This window comes from Octopus sinensis, linkage group LG2, assembly GCF_006345805.1.
Source record: "Octopus sinensis linkage group LG2, ASM634580v1, whole genome shotgun sequence".
In the NCBI taxonomy this organism is placed as follows: domain Eukaryota; kingdom Metazoa; phylum Mollusca; class Cephalopoda; order Octopoda; family Octopodidae; genus Octopus; species Octopus sinensis.
Genome location: NC_042998.1, coordinates 174,657,033 through 174,672,292, shown reverse-complemented (window position 1 = coordinate 174,672,292; position 15,260 = coordinate 174,657,033). Strand labels below are relative to the sequence as shown.

Genomic DNA, 15,260 nt, shown 5'->3' with positions numbered 1-15,260 from the left:
TTGACCCCAAAAGGACGAAAGGCAAAATCGACCTTGGTGGAATTTGAACTCAGAACGTAAAGACAGACGAAATACCTATTTCTTTACTACCCACAAGGGGCTAAACACAGAGAGGACAAACAAGGACAGACAAATGATTAAGTCAATTATATCGACCCCAGTGCGTAATTGGTAATTAATTTATTGACCCCAAAAGGATGAAAGGCAAAGTCGACTTTCAAAACGTAAAGACAGACGAAATACCGCTAAGCATTTCACCTGGCGTACTAACATTTCTGCCAGCTTGCTGCCTTCATCTCATCATAGATGTTATAAAGATATGGTTTCTAACCTGAGTGAATATGTTGGTGGACAGTTAAATTACTCTTGAGAGAAAATGTTTTACCACAAATATCACAGGGGTATGGTTTTTCACCTGTATGAATACGTTTATGTGCAGTTAATGCACCTCTCTGTGCAAATGCTTTATCACAGATATCACATTGATATGGTTTTTCACCAGTATGCGTACGTACATGAGAAATTAATATAGTACTCTGTTTGAATGCCTGACCACAGACATCACAACGATATGGTTTCTTACTGCTGGTGGTGCTTGGATTGTTTGGTTTTATACTAGTGTGAATACATTTATGATAAGTTAACTTATATTTATGAAGGAATGTTTTACCACAGATATCACAGTGGAATGGATTTAGACCTGGGTGAGTACGTTTATGAGCAATTAATGTACTCTTGTGCGAGAAAGCTTTACCACAGCTATCACAAGGATATGGCTTAACCACAGAATGACTGTTTTTGTGATGGAGTAAATATACATTGCGTGTAAATGATTTACCACAGATATCACAGTGATATGGTTTCTCACCTGTATGAATACGTATATGACTGGTTAGAGTACCACTTTCAGCAAATGTTTTACCACAAATATCACAATGATATGGTTTCTCTCCTGTGTGAATACGGTTATGATTGGTTAATTTACCCTTCTGTGAGAATGTTTTACCACAGGTATCACAGCGAAATGGTTTCTCACCTGTGTGAATACGTTTATGATAAGTTAATTTACATTTGTGTGAGAATGCTTTGCTACAGATATCACATTTGTATGGCTTTTCACCAGTGTGAATATGTTTATGCAGAGATCGTGCTCCAGTATTAGTAAATGCTCTTCCACAGATATCACAATGGTATGGTTTCTCACCTGTATGAATACGTTTATGAGAAATAAACGTACTCTTGACTGAGAATCCTTTACCACAGATATCACAGCAAAATGGCTTCTCTCCAGAATGGCTGCTTCTGTGATGAGTCAAATGAACATTGTGAGTAAATGATTTACCACAAATATCACAGTGGAATGATTTTTCACCTGTATGAATACGAATATGACCAGTTAGTGTTCCCCTTTCAGAAAATGTTTTACCACAAATATCACAATGGTATGGCTTCTCACCAGTGTGAATACGTTTATGATTAATTAATTTACCCTTTTGTGAGAATGTTTTACCACAGGTATCACAGTGAAATGGTTTCTCACCTGTGTGAATACGCATATGGTATATTAATTTACATTTATGTGAGAATGCTTTGCTACAGATATCACATTGGTATGCTTTCTCACCTGCATGAACACGGACATGACGAGTTAGTGTTTCCTTTTCAGAGAATTCTTTACCACAAATATCACAGTGGAATGGTTTCTCATCGGGATGAATACGTTTATGGTTAGTCAATGTACTCCTATGTGTGAATGTTCTTCCACAAGTGTCACAGTGGTATGGCTTTTCACCTGTATGCATGTGTAAGTGTGAAGTGAATTCACACCTGAACGAGAAACTTTTACCACAGCTTTCGCAAAGATATGGTTTCTCACCTGTTTGCTTACACTTGTGAGAAGTAAAAATATGTTTCTCAGAGAATGTCTTTCCACAAATGTCACATGTGTACGATTTCTTCTCTATGTCTATTTGTGGATGATGAGATAAATCTTTATCACTGGATTGTATTTCACCATAGTCCTGACTTTTAGATGAGTTCTCTTCCATACTGTCATCAATTATAATTTTTATATTTTGTAGTGTTCATGTGGCTGTCTATGAGACATATCAATGAAGTAAATGTGCTTAACAAGTTTATATAATCAAAACTTGCTCTTGATTGTAATCATGATTACAATACCTAATTTAAAGATATTTGTAGATATACTCATTCACAAAGAAACACTGGAAGTTTGTTTTGTAATTAGAAATTAGAAACTAAAAATAATGCTACTAGCTCCAGTTCTTGACATGGAACAAGCATGTAAGACGTTATGTATCAATCAGTAAACATTAGCGTTTAAATTTCTCAAATATATTACAACTTTTTAACAAAAACACATGGAAATATATCTGTAAGCTATATACAAAATTTCTTTAAAGTGTCACATGTATTCTTGATAATGTTAGTGTTTCAGTTTGCAATGTTCTTCGTTAATTTGTCGAGGAATCCTGAGTAAGAAATCATTGTCTTAATATGACCAAACACCTGAAATGAAACAAAAATGTAAGAAGATATAATGGTGTATTAAATATAAATAGAAAGATTATCAAGAAGAGACTTGATGCAAATTTCGAATGTTAAAACAAAGTAAAATCGAAATCGATCAACATCAATGGAAATTGTAGCTGTGATACCAGTGCCGGTGGCACGTAAGAGAACCATCCGAAAGTGGCCATTGCCAACGCCGCCCCGACTGGCCTCCGTGCCGGTGGCACATAAAATGCACCATCTGATTGTGGCCGTTGCCAGCCTAGTCTGGCCCCCGTGCCGGTGGCTTGTAAAAAGCACCATCCGATCGTGGCTGTTTGCCAGCCTCGTCTGGCACCTGTGCAGGTGGCACTTTAAAAGCACCCACTACACTCACGGAGTGGTTGGCGTTAGGAAGGGCATCCAGCTGTAGAAACACTGCCAGATCAGACTGGGCCTGGCGCAGCCTTCTGGCTTCCCAGACTCCAGTTGAACCGTCCAACCCATGCCAGCATGGAAAACGGACATTAAACAATGATGATGATGATGATGATGATGAAGAGAGATGGGGAGAAAGTCATGGAAAAGTGGTTGTTTAGTCCCTCGATGACTACAATCAAGCTGACCAGCATACCAACCACAACCATCCTGTTTTTTTAGGGGTATGTACAACAGTAACTGTAGTCTTATATTAACTGTATTTTTTCTTTATTTAAGATGGTAAAATGTAATTTAAGGGCGAGTTGTTTGCAATTTTCCAGCAGATTGACCCACAAGGTAGAGGCTCACTCATTGTCAACATAAATAATATGGAGATAACAAAAGGTGAAAAGAATAATGGAATATGTTAATACATTACGCTAAGAATTGCTGAAGCATGGAACAAACTGCTGGCATCAGTTGTTAGTTGTCGGAGCACTGCATCCTTCAAAACTTCCATGCTTCCTGAGATTCGCCAACACTACACCTGATTTTCTCCCCTTCATACACACGCAAGCATGTATCTGACTCATACACTGTTCACTTCCCAGACATTTGTACATTACTGCATATGCTTTATACGCACTTTTGACAAGTTGTGGTGTACCTGAGCTCTGTATACAATAATTTCATTATTATTATTATTATTATCTTGGGTGGAAAGAGAAATTTCTTCTCATCTGCTCTGAGGATAACTTCGTTTCTGCCTCCTACTGATAATGGAGGCCTAAAAAGAGTCTTAGGCATTGCCTTTCTTTCTCTGATTAACCTAATGTATAAAATATATCCATAATGTTAATAAAAGAAAAATGAAGTACTACAAATCAACAGAAACAGATTTTATTCTGTTGAACACTAGCATTGACCACACCAAGTAGCAACAAGAATAGTAATAAGGCTTTTTATTTTAACATCATAAAATGTTGATAAGGCTAAATAATAATTCTTGCTGAGCAAGGCATGTGATTATGTGATCCAAAGAGACGTCCAGTGTTTATGAAAAGATTGATAAAAAACTAATCTGGTCAAGTTAGCATTCTTTTAGTAAAAGTTTTGTAAAGGAACAGCAGAAGTGTAAAGTAAAAAGGGCTTTAATGCGGACGGTATACCTGTGTTATAAGTATTGACTAATTCTAGTTGTATTAAGTAAAATACGTCTGACACTAAGTAGACACACCATGTTAACGTTTATACTTAGGCAGACAAGCACAGTAGATGGAACTTTGGGAAATTGATTTTGACATTACTTACATTACTGGATCTTTTCGGTTTGAATGGCAGTTTTTAACAATTTCTAGGTAACTAAAAAATTTTAAACTTCGTATACTGGTAGAACATATTTTTCTCTTGGCTTTATTGAGAAAATTCTATAGTTTGTAAGATATTCGTTCAGAGGAAGTTGTTTTACACCTATTACACACATTTTTTTTTGTTTCTTTGAATGGTGTAACGCTTTAGTTTAACCATTAGATATTAGGCGGATGTAAAGAATATGGACCACACACGCTTTCGTCTGTTTTTTTCCTTTTTTATACAGAACCCCCTATTTTCGAGTACGGAGATTCTGATTCTGCAAAAGGAGAAAAAAGCCTTTTAACACCTCCCCCGCCAAATTCTTCAATTTTCACTTTTTCAGAATTTTTTTTTTTTTTTTTTTTTTTCCGAAATACGTAGAAAAATACGGAGATTATGATTCTGAAAAAAAAATTTGTAAAGTTTCAATTTTTAAGAAAAAAGTGAAAATTGGACAATTTTTTGGGGGTGGGTGGGGAGAATTAAAATTTTTAAATTCCATTTTTTTTTTTGCAGAATCAGAATTTCTGTACTCGAAAATGGGGGATTCTGTAAAAAAACAAAAAAAGGAAAAAAAAAAAAAAGTGTGTGTGTGTGTGGGGGGGGGGGCACATTCACGTCCACCTAGATATTATGTAATATTTGGAGAATTTTTGTTTTGAAAATTCAGCGACGTTTATGTTTGTTTGCATTCTACTTTATGTTTCTCTATTGTTTTTAGTTCACGGATTGATATATATATATATATGTAAACAGTAAAAATAATTACAGACATGGACAAGAACATGAAACACCAAAGAGACGACACAAGAACCACAGGACGGGACATTCGAAGCCCTCAGTCATCAGTCAAGAACCAGATCATCTTCGCAATTTCGGCTGATTAATATATATATATATATATATATATATATATATATATATATATATATATGGCAATTGGCATTATAATTTCTTTAAGATACTACTGGCTATAATAATTACATTGAATGCATTCAGATAATGCCACCCTACATGCACAAAATTTCCCTTTTTCTTTTCATTCACCAACATTTTAATTCATTTTCGATCTAATAATATATGTTCCAACTTATCGGAGATGCTCTTCGAGATCAGCTTTATTGTTTAGTGACCAACCTCCATCAAACGGTTTACATAAAACTAACCAGAACAGTTATCATTTTTAAAATAAGAAATTAATAACAGGTTTACTTACTGTTTCACATGCCTTTCTTAACCGTTTACTGCAAGTGCAGGATAAAAACAATAATACGGAAAACAGAAACAGACATAACTAATCCAGCAAATTAGTAGCCTTGTTTTCGTAGATGGTCTTGCGTTCATTCATTCATTCATTCATTCATTTTTTTTTAAAGAATACGGAATATATCAAAGAATCGTTCAACATTTACGCAAGTTATTATTTTTTTGGTTTGCTGTACAACATAAGTTCCATCGATTTAATTTTATTATCAAGGAAGCATATCTACACAATTGTAGCCTCCCCCCTCCAATTAACTTTGTTTCCTCATAACTTTTAGAAAATGGATATTTTAAATGAATTTATTTACAAATACACTCCAGATGGCGTAGATTATGATTATATTGGACTTTAACGTAAAACTAACAAACAAACAAACAAACAAAAATGGTGGGTGTACACGTACATACTGACACATACCTCAAATTATTTTCGAAATTTCAAGTTTCATTTCGTAGATATATAAGTAACTAACAGCATAGCCCGGCGTTGCCCGGGTATGTAAGAAACTTTGTCGATAAGCAATGCCCTTTACCTTTTTACCCTTTTTTGTACTCATTGAACCGTTATTTTGTAAAATGAAGCCTAAAAGGCATTAAGGCATTCAAGGCACCGTTCCCTTGCATGCATGAAGAAAATCTATGACAGTCAAAGTGCATTTTCTGGTTTTGTTTAGCACACCCAACCCAGTTCTGCGGGATCAGTGTCGCGACGGGAACGCATGGGTTGTGAGTTTGACCGGCAGAAGTGATAAGGTTGCACATGCCAGCCCTTTTGGCACCGCCCCCCGAACCCAAATTGGGTTCGGACCACAGCTAAGCCCTGCCTAATCCTAACTTAAGTCTAGCGAAAGGGGGCTCAGGAGCCTCTAGTAGGCAACGACTAATCCCGATCTAGTCCTTTCCTTCTAGGGAACGAAGGCGCATGTGTGCCTGAAATCCGCCAACTATTTAACAAAAGTCAGTTTTGTAGGGTTCGCATGGTTGGTCTCAAAGTGATATGGTTTTGTCGATTTCTCCCAACACTTGTTAACTGCATTGACAAAAGGTCGTTAGTTTGACATTTAATGCAAACTTGATGTCCAACATCAGTGTAGGGAAAATTTATGTGAACTTTCAAAAGATATCGCAGAAAAATCGGTTTGCTATGTGTGCCACATATGATGTAATTAACCGATTTTTCCAGTAATAACGTATCCTATTGGAATCAAAAGGGCCATATAGCTCCTTGGAGCAGACATGATACTCGCTGTGAATTTCAAAAAAAATTCCTGCCAATTTGTTAAAGATATTGTCGAAAATTTGTCATCTTGAATTTGAACGCGATTTCCCAAAATGGTATGATTTTATCGATTTTTTCTGATGGTAAGGTATTGCATGGAAAACTAACGTCAGAATTAAGTTCCTTAGGGTAACATTAAGCTTCACCATGAGTTTGGTGAAAATCGATTGCAAGTTGCGAAAACTACAACGGAAAATGTGTTGCATATGATAAGCTTAGATTCTCGACCCCATGTCAAATTTATCGATTTTTTTCAGAACTGGGGGAACTTTTCAAAATTTTCGCTGCGTTAGTTTTGAATTATGACATTGGGCTATGTGTGTGTCAAGTTTCATCAGAATCGGTTGAAAGCCACGATCAGTCAGACAAACTGCCTTTTATATATAGAGAGATAGAGATGTGTGTCAGTATGTATGTGTGCACGCCTACCATTTCCCCCCGATATAATCATAATCCACGCCATTTGAAATGTACTGATAGAAATTTTCATTAAAAAAAAAACCTTTTCTTAAAGTTATGAGGAAATAAAGCCGACTCGTGTTAATTATGCGAAACTGCCCCCCCCCCCGTTACCGAAACAGCATTTTTACAACTAATTCTGATGTAAGGGAAATCTACGCTCTGAAAGCAATTTGTAGAAAATTTCATTTACAAATATACATTTTTCTGAAAGTTATGAGGAAACAAAGTCGGTGGGGTTGGGACATACCTACACTTGTGTAAATATGCTGTCAAATATTTTCGTTCTTTCTACTCATTTATATCTTTTCGTATATATTGTAATCGACCGTGTGGTGTACTAAAGGAGCCTTTCTCGTCACCTTTTCTTCGCACGGTCGTTTAACATACTAAATATGCGATTGTTTACAAATCCCGTAATGTGGGTTTAGTTTCGCCATTGATTTACAGTCAATGAGAATATTTCTGTTTCTTTGCAATAACTTATTCAAATCATTTTATTTTGTGAATATATCACAAAGAAAAAAGATATCGCACCTTGCAGCCATCAAAGATAGTGGAGTATCTTCAAAGAAAGATATGGTTATATGAAACAGTTCAACAAAGCATAAAACACAGTTTCCTTTTGACAGCCACTGCACTTCGGTATGGTATAAGAGTTTAGCATGGTCCTCATCATTTCTCAGACAGAGTTGATGGAGAATTCGATCAGACTAGGGACTGGACTTCAATTTGTTTACAGTCTTGATAACTAACTGAGCGCATCATTCAACCTACCACTAAATGCTGCCGGTGTGCCAAGCAATGAACAGTTAATATCTGGTGGGAAATTTCACGCTTTAGGAGAGATGAAAAACCTCTGTATCTTCCTATCATCGAAGGGGCTCCATTAGATGCACAGGCAAGAATATTACTGAGTGGGATATTCTGTTCAAAAAGGAAAGACTTAAGAGTGTGAAAAATAGTTGCATCTCTTGAATCAAGTAGTAATTTCTCTGTGAACAGCATTTCCTCACAAGGTTGAAGGTCTTCGCTGAAATACCGAACAAATACCATCATCAAACATTGATTGTCCACAACAGTTGGCTCATTCACTTGTATAGAAAATTCAGAAAGCTAGAGAATATTAATGAGCTCATGTTTGATATCGTTGGCCATTTCATCGATGCTTCGAGAAATTGTTTTATTACTAAGTGGGATCTTCTTCATAATTTTATCAGGTTTTTCGTGCATAACGATTGACGAAACCTCTTCAATAACTGGGCGAAGTAATGTTTTTCCAATTGTGTGAAACATCCCAGACTTAGCAACAAGCAAGGCAATGTTGTACGACGCAATCAACTTGTCAGCCTCCTGTTTACTAGTTTCCTGGAGTAGCGAGATGAATGTTTGTATTTACTTTTTGAAAGAGGATCTCAGTTGCAAAAAAAGAATGATAACGGCTTGTCCTTCTTGTCAGAATGCTTTGCATCAAAGAGATACTTCAAGCGTGAAGGTTTTGTAGCGGGCTCTCTCTCTTGGTTATATATACATGAGTACGGACGTAGTAGATAACAGCTAGTCTTCGGTCGCTTAGACTCTGTTGTGTCCACTACTCTGATCGGTTGGTATTGGCGCAGTTTGTCTCTTGCTTTGTTACGCGCCCATATGCAACCCAACCAATCTCAGCCTCTGATAAGGTCACGTGAGACAGTCTCTTCTAAATCTCCGTTTGCGCCGATTGGTCCCTATAAAAAGCTAGCTTCAACACCGTATTTCGTCTTTAGTTCTAGACCTTCTAAGGTCTAACCACTGACCACCGAGCACAAAGCCAGTTCCAACGAAAACACCACTAGCCACATGGAGAAAGACGCGGATCGCTGGCCAGGAAATGCCGGAGAGCAATCCTATGGTCCGGCGCCCCGATCCTCCCGAACAACGTAGCAAAGTGCGCGTGAAAGGCCTAGCGCATCTCTTCTTGTCCTTGGATCTCCTGTCCATACTCGTCTACCACAGACCTTATCGTAGCCTCCACGCCCCATCGGATTTCTTCCGAGCGAGCTCACCCGGCAACATTGATACCCTTGCGGCCCAGTGTACGTATTTTAGCCCGGACTCTGCATCCTTCGAGTTTGGCATTGAGGTGTCGGTCCAGGACCGATCTCGCTGTCAACACTTGGGATGCAGAGCCCATCCTCAGCGCTTCTAATGCCTTAACTAATTCCCTTTCTACTCTAGTCTGCTCTAGACTTAACTGCTTGCTAAATCTAATCGACTCCATTCGAATGACTCTTTTAAGGGCACTCCACTACCAGTTGTTAATCACAGAGCCCGTTAGTACCTTCATTACTAACACCTTAATCTGGCTACGGTAAGTTTCACAATCCAATAGGGACTTGTTTAACTTCCAATAGCCAGATCGCTGTTTATGAACCTTATCTATATGTATCCTACACGTCACTAATTTGAGATTCGTGTAGGGTACATAGGCAAACTGTGGACAGCTTAAACTAGACTTATCTCTAGCATTAACTATTATTCTGTCTATATAAGACCTGAGAGATCCGTCGTTATGAGATCAAGTCCACATTGGAACGCTCGGATTATCAAGTCTGTATCGATCTGCCAGCCTAAATCATTTCAGCAGATCGACGAGGCGTGATTTATACTTCTTAACATTCGAGCCTACGCTATCCAGGCGTGCATCTAGAATATCGTTAAAATCACCAAGCAAAATGTCACAAGAAAGTTCTCTAGGCATCGAGAGAACTCATCCCGTTTGCCTGGCGTGCCAGACGCGTAGATGCCCCCTTACTTTCTTGTAGAGGAGTGTGGCAACGATCCATGCCACCTCTACCTCTGGGGCAATGTTCTTAATCCTTATCTGGGACGTTCTGCGTCCCAGATATAGAGGCAGTAGCATGACATTGTCACATTGCAAGGTTCGAGTCTTGCCTTCGAACCTTGCTTCAATGTGCCTTGGGCTAGGTACTTTATTTCGCTCATCACTGGCCCGAGACACCTTTCAACTGTGCTTTCTTCACAAAACTCTAGTCTTTTCTTTTCTACATCATATGATTTGTATATAATTGTCTTTTCTTTTGTCTTGTTCCTTATTTCACTTGGTGGTGTTATCTTGCTTTCACCGTTTTCTTCGGTAATCATTCCATAGTAAGCCTGAATATCTTCCATCTTCAATGTAATTGTTTCACGTCCACCAATAGTAGCGGCAAAATTCATTTTTTTTCTATTTTGTTCTTCAACAGAAGACATTGTTTTTAATATTTTTTTTAATATTCAAAAATTCCATAATTTTTGTTTCGAAGGGGAACGCGATTTAAACTTAACCGCAAGCGGTAAACACAATTCATATATCCTTCCCCCTTGGGGGAGGATAACAGTTAACAATATTAACACAGACAAGAAATTTTAACAACGTTTCCCTTACGGGAAACCAACAAGCACAACGTAACAATTCCTGCAAGTAGGCAATAATTATAACAAGTAACCTTCAAGGTAAACACAAGCAAATATATCACGTAAGAATGTGAGCGAACGACGGTCTGGAACCAAAGACATCGAGACGAGGAGAAGCTGGGTTTTTATATGGAGCTGTAGATTCAAAATTGGGTTGAGAACAGGCTGCCTCACGTCATTTTATTTAGAGGCTCCAATTGGTTATATGCTGCAAGAGACAAATTGCGCCGATACCAACCAATCAGAGTAGTGGACACAACGGGGTCCAAATAGCGGCCAAACATTAGCTGTTACCTGTTACGTTCGAATGCACGTATATATAATAAAGGGGAAAGAGGCATTTCAATCGAGTGTACGCTACACGGATTTTAATGTCTATGGAGTGGATTTCTTCTACATACTAATCAAGTATCCCAAATGTTGGGATCAGCACTGGTACTGCAAATGCATTATGGGATATTAACTTGTAAGAGGAGAGTTCGGATTGCCACATTTTTCTTAGTCTGGTGTAATATTCTTGGGTCACTCTATCTTTATTCAAAGCACCTTGATATGATGTATTCTCATCAATGCCAAGGCACTTGTAGCATTCATTGTGTAGGACAGGAAGAATAAGTGAGAGCATTGATGCATAGGTTTTGTGTCTGAGAGACTTATGTTCCCTCTTCAACAAATAAGAACACTTCTGGTCAAATTCCATTCCTATGTCAGAAGAAAATTTCAGTTGTTTATTGGCATTGTTAACATTTTTAGCATAAATTTAAGGTCATCCACAAAGAAATTATGGGTTATATTAATATCTCTTGTAGTTGCAGACTCTATCATGTAGCCATTTGTTTTTTGTAGCAGGAATTACAATAGGTTTAACGTCAAAATGAACAGAAGTACAGAGAGACTATCTCATTTGAATGATTTATGGCATTAGAAACTATCGTTCCACTCTGTGTTCTAAGTGTAGGAATTGTTGCCCAGGTCTTTGTGAGCTTTTCAATGGCAGCAATTAAGATAGCAGGCATTTTTGCTAAATGGAGACACTTCAGTGGTCATAAGTGGGGAATAGAGTCAAATGCCTTCCTATAATCAAGTCATATCGTTGTAAGGGTCCTACGATGTTTTTTCTTTCTTAAAAATTTTTTTTTACCTCAGACAGTACAGCTTTGTTCATCAGATGTATGTCATTATTCAGTTTTATTTCAAGATTTCTTGCCAATAGAGAAAGAGTCGGTTTCTAACCTAGATCCAAGGCTCCTTCACTGGAATTTCAACATCAATAACAGGGTATTTTTGTATGTATGTATGTATGTATGTATGTATGTATGTATGTATGTATGTATGTATGTATGTATGTATGTATGCATGCATGCAGATTTATGTTTTGTTTTATATAAGTCTTCTCATGCATATGCTTGCGCATGCTCATATGTACTTAAATAATAAACTTCTGGAAAGATTTTTACAGTTCCAGTGATGGATTGGATCTGTAGTCTTCGAATTAGCTTTCTCTTTTCTGGTTTTGAGAAGCCTAATTTCTCAAGATTGGTATTTAGGCAGTGTGTTACATATCCCAGGGCCCCAATAATTACTGGTATAAACCTGAACTTGTAATCTGGATAGAATAACTGCAGATTGCTCAATAGTTCAGCGTAAGTATTCTCTTTTTCACTGATTTTCAGCTCTATGTTAACATCTGCCGAGCAGCTAATCTCCACAACTGTACACAGTTACTCTTTTCTATCCTAAACCATTACAAAAGGGCTGTTGTGCTTACATGTTGTTGAGGTTTTCACTGGGACATTTCACCAGTACTCCTTTTTTATTATGAGTGACTATGGCTTCTGCTTCACAGCGGGTTCTCATTTCTTTTCCCCTCGGGGTTATCCTTCCGATAGATTTCATTATATAGTTCTAACTACAACATAATATTTCATCGGTAGATAATACCGTGATAACATTTTCCGACAACTGCGTATGATGTGGGAGATATCTTCGGTGTTAACACCACGAAGTCTGCATCACTCGTCTCATTTTACTGCGTTTCTTGCATCTCTATTCATTTTGTGCATCAGGTATTTGATTTCTGGATTGCAAATTCATACTCTTCAAAGCTTTTATGATCAATGTTACTGGCGTCTCGTAGCTTTCTATCCGTGCATATATATGCACATTCTTTCATCTGATGATACATTGCGGTAGAATCGTGCGACTTTGGGCATGTATTTAAGGTTACCAGACAAGGAATGCTGTCTGCCTGTATGTATGTGTGTATGTATGCACGCACGCACATATCTACGTACATATGTACGTACGTATGTATGTATGTTTGTACAGGGATTTCCGTCTTCTTCAACAAAATAGATTTATTGTCAAAGTAAGTTTATAATAAAATTATGAAAAACTTCAACAAATTCTATTTTATTTTTTTACTATGTTTGGGCATTGGGTTGAACCCCATTGTAGGGTAGGCACGTTGTATCAAATGTATTGTTGACATGTAGATCATTGCTTTCTCCCAGGAGTTCATCTGTTTTCTAGATGGACTATTGATTTCATAGTAATTTATCCTAGGATATAGCATCGTCAAATTTGCCTCTAATAACTGATGGTGATAAATTCTTTAGTAAGAGGCAATTCATCCCACATCCGTCCCGAGATATGCTTCTTTTGAGTGTGTACTAAGCTTCTGTGTTTAGAATAGAGCTCTCAAAAGTTTCAACGTTGGCTCATTCGAAGCGAATCGTCGCGCATGAAAGTGATCTCCCAAGTATATTGCCATAAATGACAAACGAGATATCAGCAAATTACATTAGAGTTATCTACCTTAATGTTCACTGTTTAAAGATTGTTGTCTCCCTTCAATGTGTTGTTTTTCGAGTTCCGACAGTTTAATCAACATCAACAGATGTAACGGGTACCGTGGTCAGTTTCTAACTTGTGAAATATACGAAACAGTTTCGATTTCCGTTTGAAGCCATTTCAGTTTACCTATGCTGCTAATAACACTGTTAAACAAGCATGGTCATCACCCCTTCACCTTATTTCCACATACACACCTAGAATCGTTTACTTTGCGGAAAGAAATCAACCTTAGGTGCTTAAAACTAAACAAAAACAGAACTGAAACTGCTGCGAGATAACATCTCATAACATGTCAGATGTAGTAAGTTGTTTTTTTTTTGTTATGGGATATTTATTTTATATTTTATTTAAAACTTATGCATTCTTAGAGGGTGAATTTAAATTAATTTACATTTTAAAATTAGTTCAAATAACTTTATTTTATTCATTCGGCCTGTTTCAAAATAGTATTAATTGAAGTGTTGTGTTTAAAGCAGTGCACAAGGTGTGCACATCCTTCCTGTTTACAGTTTTCAGTTGTAGTTGGTTATACGGAAATCAAAGAATGCATTTTAGCTGTGTGTATGCACAGGCATACGTATATCGACTTATCACACTTTTTTTCTATCTGCATATGTGTATACACTCGCATTTATATACTCCATTCGTAATGTGCATGTGCGCATGTTTATGTTTTATGTTTCACTTTCTATTGGACACACTCTTACACATACATGGACACATTCAATAGGTAATCTTCATACTGCGGTAGTAAACTTAAAAGAAAATACTAAGTAGTTACCAGAATACTATTCAAAACCCGAACGTCGTTAAATTTTCGAATGAAACGACTATGCTTTAAATCCTATACAAAAGTCTTTTCGAAGTATAGAATAAGTAATTGCATAAAATTTGGGTGTTAATCTTACGTTCGTGTTTGTATTATATTTTGGATTCTAAGGCGGCGAGCTGGCAGAAACGTTAGCACGCCGGGCGAAATACTTAGCGGTATTTCGTCTGCGTTACGTTGTGAGTTCAAATTCCGCCGAGGTCGACTTTGCCTTTCATCCTTTCGGGGTCGATAAATTAAGTACCAGTTACGCACTGGTGTCGATGTAATCGACTTAATACCTATGTCTGTCCTTGTTTGTCCCCTCTGTGTTTAGCCCCTTGTCAGTAATAAAGAAATAGATATTTCGTCTGTCTTTACGTTCTAAGTTCAAATTCCGCTGAGGTTGACTTTGCCTTTCATCCTTACGGGATCGATAATTTAAGTACCAGTTGCGTACTGGTGTTGACCTAATCGACTGGCCCCCTCCCCCAAAATTTCGGGCCTTGTGCCTAGAGTAGAAAAGATTATATTTTGGATTCTGTTAAGTTCGTTCGGTGTTTACGTCCCGAATAAGAAGGCTTATCCATTTAGTGTATTGTTTCCTAACCACATGTTTCCGGGTTCAATTCCACTGCATGGCACCTTGGGCAAGTGTCTTGTACTATAGCCTCGAGCCGACCACGCCTTGTGAATGGATTTGGTATTTCAAAACATTGGTTGTCTGACTGATTAGTGAACTTCAATCCATCCACTATCTCGATGCTGTGGTTCATTTTCTCTACTGTTTGCTACAATGATTTCTTATTTCTTTACTGCCCACAAGGGGCTACACACAGAGGGGACAAACAAGGA

At 37.5% G+C, this 15,260-nt stretch overlaps 3 protein-coding genes across 11 annotated transcripts in view; 1 reads left to right on the top strand and 2 right to left on the bottom strand.

Annotated features, from left to right (window-relative positions):
* On the bottom strand, window positions 1-5,832 carry LOC115226783 (gastrula zinc finger protein XlCGF26.1-like). Of its 2 annotated transcripts, none has more exons than XM_036500457.1 (3): window positions 5,501-5,832; window positions 221-2,529; window positions 1-52 (listed from the first exon to the last, which is right to left on the bottom strand). In XM_036500457.1, exon 2 carries the CDS (start codon window positions 2,046-2,048, stop codon window positions 327-329), a length of 1,722 nt encoding a protein of 573 aa, XP_036356350.1. In that variant the 5' UTR covers window positions 2,049-2,529; window positions 5,501-5,832; the 3' UTR covers window positions 1-52; window positions 221-326. The 2 variants fall into 2 exon arrangements, with proteins under 2 accessions (XP_036356350.1, XP_036356351.1); XM_036500458.1 differs by having other exon boundaries at window positions 17-75; window positions 244-2,529.
* On the bottom strand, window positions 2,455-8,341 carry LOC115226772 (zinc finger MYM-type protein 6-like). Its single transcript, XM_029797796.1, has 3 exons — window positions 8,063-8,341; window positions 7,400-7,447; window positions 2,455-2,529 (listed from the first exon to the last, which is right to left on the bottom strand). The coding sequence occupies exons 1-3, from the start codon at window positions 8,339-8,341 to the stop codon at window positions 2,455-2,457; spliced, it is 402 nt and encodes a 133-aa protein (XP_029653656.1).
* Window positions 8,342-13,540: 5,199 nt separating this feature from the next.
* Window positions 13,541-15,260, top strand: part of LOC115231495 (UDP-GlcNAc:betaGal beta-1,3-N-acetylglucosaminyltransferase-like protein 1) — a 34,763-nt gene continuing 33,043 nt past the window's right edge. For 2 of the 8 annotated variants that reach the window (XM_036500453.1, XM_036500451.1), the window contains exon 1: window positions 13,570-13,898. In XM_036500453.1, the coding sequence (XP_036356346.1) occupies window positions 13,887-13,898 (12 nt within the window). In that variant the 5' untranslated portion in view covers window positions 13,570-13,886. Of the gene's footprint in view, window positions 13,899-15,260 lie in introns of all 8 variants that reach the window. The other 6 variants (XM_036500450.1, XM_036500449.1, XM_036500452.1 and 3 more) reach the window with 6 other exon arrangements.